Genomic DNA, 9207 nt, shown 5'->3' on the forward strand with positions numbered 1-9207 from the left:
TTTCATAAGCAATTGGGTGCTTTCTTGGGGGAAGGATGGTGGAAAAGGTATAAATCTGACCCACAAAGCAGTACAGCCAAAAAGGAGTGTGCATAAAAAACTGGGAACTTCGGGTTACCCCTCCAAGGGTGCACTTGTAACATAGACTAAGGATAACTGATCCCTTCAATCTATTAATTAGATCAAACCCTACTCTACAAGAAAACTCTTGGCAACTAACTAGGCCATCACCTATAAAAAAAACAAACAGAGCATACACACATTGCAAAAGCAGAAGACAGTAGATTTCCATTAAACAAACTTGAGAAGGGAAGAAGACATTTTTTTGAAGGCTGGTATGGGATCAAAGCAGGCTGCTGCTACCCTAAAGACCCTTCAATACCAACCAAAGTCACAGTGGGTGCAAGATGAAGAAAATAACACTCTGCAAGTTGAGCTCCCAGGTATTCTAACCTGATTTCCCCATCTTCATTCTAACATTCTCATTTAATAAAGATTGTAATTAATGTCTATCTGTTCCTCCTGGCTCATTTAGTTTTTCTGCCACCTTTTAAATTAATTGTCTCATGTTTGTGTTTATCCCATCCTTCATAAAAGTAGGGGCAGTCATGACAAAAATTACTTTCCTTGCCGCAAGACTAAAGTTGCATGTAATCGCCAATGGGCACAAGGATGACCTAGGGTTTTTTTTTTTTGCCCTAAAGGTGTCTGTCCTAGTGGGATGGAGCTTAGGCCGCCTAGTTAGGCGGTCTAGACTTGATGTCACCCGTTGGGCAAGCTGAACAATGGTGACTCTCTGGGGGCAAGGGTTTAAGCCCACAGAGTTTTATGCTGTCAGCACAGCGACTGTAAGTGCGTCCGACAGAGCCAGCACGGCTAGGTCTCTGATCATGTGGGTGGTTTCTCTGTGTCAATTTCAAAGAAAGAAAGTTTTTTCTCCGGTTATCCAAAAAAATACATACACATGGGATGGAGGGTGATCGAGTGCAGCGGCATATTGCATTTGTGCAATGTGATTGCACCTGATCCCAGTTCCCTATCCAAGGGTCGCTTTGACAACTGAGGCACCCCTTGTGGGATCTGAGATATCCAAAGTATGTGACAAAGACAAAAGGTTTTTTTTTTTCAAAAGTTTGTGAAAAAATGCGATATATTGCCAAAACATTTTAAATGGCAATATCTTGCCATATTTTCAAAGTATTGCAAGATTTCGTGTAAATATAAATACTGAGTTTTTTTATCATGATATATTTTCAAAATATTGCAGGATTTTCATAAAAATGTAAACAATGTGTTTTTATCACGATCTTTACATTTTAATCGCTATTTTTTTCATAAAAATGTTTCTTCATTTTATATATTTTATTTTGTATTTCTTCATTTAAAAATCTGATTTTTAAATTTGCTTATTATTTCCAATACTGTACAATAAAAAAAACTAGAAATATAAAATCTCTCTCTCTCTCTCTCTCACACACACACACAAAAAAAAAAAAAAGATGCATCCCTTTTTAGAAAGAGAAACAACTCCACAACTTTTCAGAATCTACAAGAACTCAATGCAAAGTATTCTTACCATCTTTAAACATCATTTTCTATAGGTAAATTTCGCTCCAACTTTTCTCATATTATATTTTTTAGTTCTTTCTTGTTTGTATTTTTTTTTGAAATTTTATTATTTTAATGAAACGTAGTTTTCTTATAACAGTAAGCCATTCAACTTGTTTCTTTAAGAAAGAAAATTTTAATTTATCGTAAGATGTTCCCTTTGCCCGAAAATATCACTCTACTGAGACTTGTTTGAGGCAAAACCAGGTTCGAGTTTAGATTTCTGATACTGGTCCGGGTCCAGTCTTACCGGACCAAGCATAGGTAAAACTAGACATGGGTTTGGATGATTTTTTTTTATTTTAAATTAAAAAACAGCTGGTTTAAATTGAACTAAGATCAAACCGGAGACTGGTATAAGATATCATAATCCATACCCAGGTTCATATCCATCTCGGAATTTGTGGGCTCGAATGGAATAGCTAATTGGACCTATTTCACTGTAGCGGAACTCATGTCCAATGAGATCCTATTGATAGGCCTGTTGGCTGTAAATGACCGCCCAGATCTGAGGGTCCATACTAGTTTTGGAATCTGATCTGACTCTTTTTTCCTCACTAGGGATGTAACCATTTCGGATTTAGGTCGGATGTGGCCAACACTAGATCCAACCAATCGGATGTTGTTTAAACGGATTCAGATTCGAGTTCGAATTCAGATGGTTAAAAGCTCACACCAATCCCATTTTTTTACATGTAATTGGATTCAGATATCCATTTAAGATAGGACAGGACCTTATTGGTAAGTGCTGAGTAAAAGATCTAGTTCATTGGAACCCATGATTATGGGAAATCCAGATATCCATGGGATTCAGTAGCAAAAAACCAAAACCATATTTTCATTCAGTTATAATAGGATATGGCTTTGGCTTACCAAAACCATCAAGCAGAGCCAGATTCGACTGAAATAATTGTTAATATATGATCCATTGACATCCCTATTTCTCACTCATAGTTCGGACCCAGGTGAAACCAAATTCAGACCTGATTTGAGATGATGGTACCGGGTCCGAAAGTCCAATTGGACTCTCCATAAGAGAAACCATACCCGGATCTAGGGGTGGAACCACTTTCTGGGTAGGGTGGGCATGTGCCCACCCTGACCCAGAAAAAAACCCCAAGGTAACCTGGACCGTAGGTGGCCAATGCCCACCCTGACCAGGACTGCAGGTGGGCAGTGCCCTAGGTCAAGCTAGGCACCACTCGTCCCCAACCGCTGAGCCGAGTGACGAGTGCATACCCGCCCCACTCTCTCTCTCTCTCTCTCTCTCTCTCTATTCCTTTGATTTTGGTTAGACAAATGTTTTTTTTGTTTTCAGTTAGCATAAATTTATGATTTTTTTTTTTACAAATTAAGGTATTGATTTTAACTTTTCCAAATGACATTAATGTTTAATTAAGGATTTAAGTTTTTTTGTGTTTTTTTTCTTAGGATTTATCTGATAATAGCGTGAATGTTTTGATTTTAGGGGTTTTATTTTATTTCTTTATCATAATGTATGATAGGGTTTTTATTTTTTATTTAGTTTATTTTTAAATAGTATAAATGTTTAATTAAAGTTTTAGGTTTTTTATATATTTTTTAATTAGCATTAGTCATGTAATGAGTGTTTGATTTTAGTTAGAATATTAGTGGTTTTTTAATGAACATAAATTCATGATTTTTTAGAGATTAGGGTATTGATTTTCATTTTTCCAAATGACGCAAATGTTTAATTATACATTTTGGGGGTTTTTTTGTATTAGTTTTTCTTTTTATATATAATTAAGCAAGATTTCATTAATGAATGCTTGATTTTGATTATTATCAAACTCCAAAATCTTTGATTTTTGTTAGAATTTAAGTTTTTTATTGGTTTCTTAATTGCTACCCAATATTTAATTGAGTATTTTTTTCATTTTTTAATCAACATTAAACATGATTCTATAAATATAATTTTGATTTTGGTTAAAATTTTATAGCATTTATATTTCTTTTTCAATTAACATACTTATAATCATGTTATTAAAATTTAAGGTTTTGACCTTTTTTACTGTGCAATTGTGCCCACCCTAGTTTAGATTTCTGGCTCCCCCCTGCTCCGATCCTATAAAGATTACATGAACAAAACCTATACCATACCCTGTTCAGGTCGGGCCCGGATATGGTATGAAATTTTACAAACCATACTCGGCTCCATATATTAACCGGACCCTTTGGGTCCAACCTGGATTCTAATCGGACCTTATTTATCACCAAACCCTAACCCTATAGGGTTTGGTATGGATCAGGTCCGTGTGAAACCCAACTCATTGACACCCCTACTCATAGTCTCATGGTTTCCTATGCAGAATTCAAGAAGGAAGAACTCAAAGTGCAGGTTGACACCATGGGCAACCTCAGGATCAGCGGCGAGCGCCGGGCAGACAGTGGTATGCCGACCAGTTTTCGGAAATCATTTCGCGTGCCGGAGAACTCCAAGTGTGATGAGATCAAGGCCAGATTCCAGGCGGGAGTACTCTATGTGATCGTGCCCCTCAAGGAATTCCCGAAGAAGCCGACGACATTGAAGCTGCCGGAGCCCAAGCAACACAGAGATGACACACAGGGGGAGAGGGATCAGAAGTTCGGGATCCAAATCGGTCTCGGCTTGAAGACTCGGAGAAGGCAGATCGTATCGGTTGGCGTGGGAGTTGCCGTGGTCGCTGTGGCGGTCGGTTTGTTTGTGGCGTATCGTCTCAGGGAACCAGCCGGAGAAGGAAATTAATTGGTTTGTGTGATTAAGGAAAAATCTTAAAAAAAAAAAATTGATCCAAGCCCAAATCTGAAATTTACGCACTAGGTCCGAATTTGAAATGGATCCTCTGACGGATTTAAATTCAGATTGGAATATTTGTGGCAATACTATATCCGGAAAAATAGGTTGAAAACATGTATGTTACATGTAACAAACATAAATCGATGGATATTGCAATATGGATCCAAACACAGGTCCAATGAAAATGCCGATCCAAATCTGAGTCCTAATCCAAAAGAGTTTGAACGTATAACTCAGAGTCAAATGTGAGCACAAATTCGAATGTTATTCTGAGATCCATATCTGTAAATAGTGTGCAGTATTTGGAACAAAAGGTCCAACCAAATCCGATCCATTTGGGTCTCTGTTTATGAACACAGGTTGGGCAAAGGCTGTTATAGGGGTTGTGCCTCATATTGGATCAAGTTCTAGATTGAATCCAAGATGGACCTGACCCGTTCCTGTTCTTTGAGGCCCAATTGACCAAACCTGGCAGGAAATTGGATCAGGAACAACCGATGGCTTTGCAGCTCTACCCGGGCTCCAGGGGACAAGTCCTGGTCTAGAAATCAATCTTTGGATCATATTTTTCCAACGTGTGTATCGTTATCAAGGTTGTTAAATGCGATGAGGCGAAGCGAGGCGTTGAGCCTGCGCTTCGCCTCTGAGGCGTACGCCCTCTCACAACTGCTATGGAAGTGAAGCGGTGGGAGGGGAGGCAGTAAGAGAAGGACCATGCGCCCAGCTGGTACGGAAGCAAGGGATATGCCGATCGTCCGGTGGTCGGAGAAGACTGAGCAGCAGCTGCAGCACAGCAACTCCGGTGGTCGGTGGTCACAACTGGTCGGAGGTTGATGAGGGGCGCATCACAGCAACGCCTCAGTACCTTGAGCGTGCGCCTCGCCTCTGAGGCGTACGCTTCAGGTACTGAGGCGTACGCCTCTCACAACACTTATCGTTATTGTTAAAGTTGGTCCGAATAGGCCGATTCAGATGGAATTAGGGGTGGCAAAACCTGACACGACCTGCCAACCCGACCCACCAACCCACCTCTTAGGCGGGTTCAGGTTGGGCTTAAGCCAACCCGTTTAATAAACGGGTCGACCTGCCTAACTAGTTTATTAAACGGGTCGGGTTTGGGTTGGGGGTATGCCAACCAGTCAACCCGGCTGACCCGTTTAATAAACGGGTTAGGGGGTGGGTCAACCTGCCAACCCGCTAACCCGACCCGCCAGCCAACCCAACCCGCCAACCCGCCCGCTACCCTCCAACCCGTTTTCCCGACCCAACCCATTTATTAAACGGGTTGGCGGGTCATGTCGGGTTACCCGTTTATTAAATGGGTCGGGTTAGTGTTTGCCACAGCCGACCTGTTTAATAAACGGGTCGTGTTCGGGTTGAGGTATGCTGACACACCAACCCGCCAACCCGACCCGATTGCCACCCCTAGATGGAATGGGTCCTTAGCCGAACCACGTGTCATTTCAATTCTTCAATTTCTTCTTCTTTTTTTTTAAAGGCAAGCTGGGGTTAGGCAGACCCCTACCAGTTATACAATTTTGAACCTACAACATCCCAATACAAGGTGACGTACACTAGCTGCTCCTACCAGACAAGCGTAGCCCCGGTTGGTGTGTCATTTAAATTCATCATTTTTTAATAAAAAAAAAAGTTAACCCATTTTGACAACATTGTTGTGTATGGCAGATTTTCTATAGGCTGAAAAATGGCCATTTTTATGTTGAAAAAACTGCAGTGCAAGGGTTAAGTCCTACAATTTTGACCGTGCTCAACACATCCATAGGGTCAGATTTGATCAAAATGACCTCTCCCTACGGAGTTTCAACTAGGGTCCCGTGAGGGTAGTCAATACTTTCACAATATTTAATATACAATAAAAACAGACATAAACAAGGTAAAGAACTATGCAAAAAAGTATTCATTTCTATCATGTTAAAATTGGGTTAAAAACATATTATTTTCAGGACACGCTATATTATGAAAATATCACATTTTCTCATTATAATATTGTCCTTTAAAAACATTGCACCTTGGTCCAGGTTGTTGATGCACTCTTAATAAGTTCAAGGTTTTGAGTAACTTTAGTTTAGGTGATTTGGGGTGATAGGTTTTGGATCTGGCTAAGGGGTTTTTTATTTGAGATAGGTTTAGATATGAGTAAATCTTGGGGAGGTTTACTTGGGATTGGATCAAATGGGCTTGGGTTTAGGCTCAAGTTAAGTTTTTAGGATGTTGGAATATGTGGGTCCAAAACAGTTTTAGGAGAGTCCAATATATGAGATTTGTATTCAGGATATGGATCCAAATTTTATCTTTAATTGGATTTGGGTAAGGTTTTTATGGAATGATTATCTAAGTAGGATCCTAATTCGGTTTCACTTACTTGGATTTGGGTAGAAGTGGCAAGAACGAACCTGGTTTGCATCAACTGTTTCATCTCGCTCTAGTCTTGCATCTGTCCAAGTCTATGGTTCTCACGGTCTCTCTGCAACATATCCCACCACACATAAACCAAACCCCGCAATTGTAACGAAGCCATCAGTGTCTTTTGATGCTCTGGCGTGTGATGTAGCTCGAAAGATGACTCCATTGAGTGGATCCAACTGAAAAGAAGTTTTGCGTCAAATCTACCCATGAACTCAAGTGCATCTAACTTGAAGTCGTGTGTACTAAGTTGTGTGTCCTCACGTGCACGGAAATGATGCAGCTCATGGGGCACCCATCCTCTTTGAACATCTGTAGGTGTTGGTGTAATACCCCAAAATTTTAATCTGAAAATTTAAATTTTTTTTTAATAGTTTAAAAATCACAGCGAAAAATCATTTGCGAATAAATTTAGTTAAAGAAATTGGTCGGATTACAAAACTATCACACCATACACTGAATTAAATCAAGTTTATCATTTGCATCAAATAGATTAATTCAATCCTGTGAATTTAAATTAACATCAGAGTTCATAAAATGTCCAAAATGACAAATTAGTGTCCAATCCAAAAATGCACCAGAAAGAAAAAGGTTTGGCTCTTGACCTACCGCAACATTCTGCTATCGCAAGGCATCCTCAATCAATACCTATATATAATTTTGTGGTTAGACTCACCGAGTCCCAGTAGAAGGTATTAAACCAACACAGGTAAACTGAATCAATATACATAAGCATGCGTTATTCACTTTACAATCAATCATTTAAGCAACAATCATTTTGCACATGCTTTCAATACACATTGCATATTACGAATTGATTCATAAACAAATACTAAATTTATGCATGATCACAGTTTTATAACACAAATTAATTCATAGATAAATATTAACTTTAGGCATGAGCAAATAGATAATGCATGCACTTACCAATGTGAAACAATATCTCTTTCATGCATGAGTGACTTTAACTTTCTTTATTTAAGTTTTTTTTTTAAATGATGCATGTCATGACTAAGTTAATACACATACACTTATTGTTTTACTTCTTTGTCCTGTGGGTACTAACACAATCTCGATCTGGATCAGGGCAATGGCTCAAGAGAGGCATTTTCAAACAAGTTATGGTTTAACCTTAGTTGGGCACCTTTCACTAGTCCTAGGTGAGGGATGACCTTGTCAAGAGAGAGCTCCCATGAGTTCTTTACCTGCCACCCTATGGCTACTGTAGAGGTTTTTCCTATCTCAGTAGTTGGGGAAAAGCAATCTTTTGTGCTTAAAACTTGGTCCCATAGAATCTAGAGTACCGCTTAATCTTTCATTGTAACCATCAACAGAATTAACTCAATAAAAGTGTTCATTCTGTGACATGCAATAATAACACATTCAATAGCATGCTTTACAAAATTTCAAAGCTTGCATTTAAACATAATAGTGTTGCATTGCATGTTAACATGTCATCACATTTATATAAAAAAATCAAAAAATCATGCTTCACATAATTAGCTGGCTCATGCTCCATCGGTTAATTGTCTGATTCAAATAGAACTATCATGTTGTTACAACAGTCACCCTATTGTACACAGGCTGAGTGCAGAGCCCACTTTTTTTTCATAGATACTATCGCTTGTTAGCTTTCATATGTCATAAATCGTTTATAAAAACTTTACACAAAGTGGGAGTTACGAATGTTTTATTGGATAGTGGTTGGTTCTCATTTACATAGGCAAATTAATCTATCTTAACAAGCACATAAATATCTTTTCCTCTCTCTTTTTTCTTGCTGGAAATGCAGTCGATATGTGGCAGGCCTACAGCTTGTCCGTAAACCCATTGCGGTGCACCAAAAAGGTCGCACCTTGCTAGTCATGCACTGTATAGTGGCAAGTTGGAATCGAGCTGACCTCAGCTTGCTGCCACTAAAGAGGTGCATCAGCTGCTGCCCTTTGACCATTGCAATAGCACTGACCTATTGTGTTATCAAGGCAACAATGCCCTTTGACATCACAAGAGTAGTCGGCTGGGTATCGACATAATTCTTTTTGAAAAAAGAAAGCATCAAAGTAAGATGAGGAAATAGATTACGAGCAAGGTTGTTAAATGCGATGAGGCGAAGCGAGGAGTTGAGCCTGCGCTTCGCCTCTGAGGCGTACGCTTCAGGTACTGAGGCGTACACCTCTCACAACACTGATTACGAGCATAATTTTGGTAGGCTTATAATTTTAGGAAACAAATTACCAAAATTATGCTAGTAAGTGGAACGAGAAGATTCGTCTGACGCCCATACCTGACTTCCATACAGGTACATGGGACATCAAAAATTGAATTATAAAAGTTTTTTTTTAAGTACTAATCAGTCCTGGCTCAGGGCTGAGATGAAC

General features: G+C 39.2%; 1 protein-coding gene across 1 annotated transcript; it reads left to right on the forward strand.

Annotated features, from left to right (window-relative positions):
- The first annotated feature begins 337 nt into the window (after window positions 1-337).
- Window positions 338-4570, forward strand: LOC149840627 (17.6 kDa class I heat shock protein 1-like). The gene is made up of 2 exons (XM_090005103.1): window positions 338-443; window positions 3939-4570. Exons 1-2 carry the CDS (start codon window positions 338-340, stop codon window positions 4352-4354), a joined length of 522 nt encoding a protein of 173 aa, XP_089861229.1. The 3' UTR covers window positions 4355-4570.
- Window positions 4571-9207: the final 4637 nt, after the last annotated feature.

This window comes from Nuphar pumila, chromosome 4 (assembly GCF_984573655.1).
Source record: "Nuphar pumila chromosome 4, dmNupPumi1.hap1.1, whole genome shotgun sequence".
Classification (NCBI taxonomy): domain Eukaryota; kingdom Viridiplantae; phylum Streptophyta; class Magnoliopsida; order Nymphaeales; family Nymphaeaceae; genus Nuphar; species Nuphar pumila.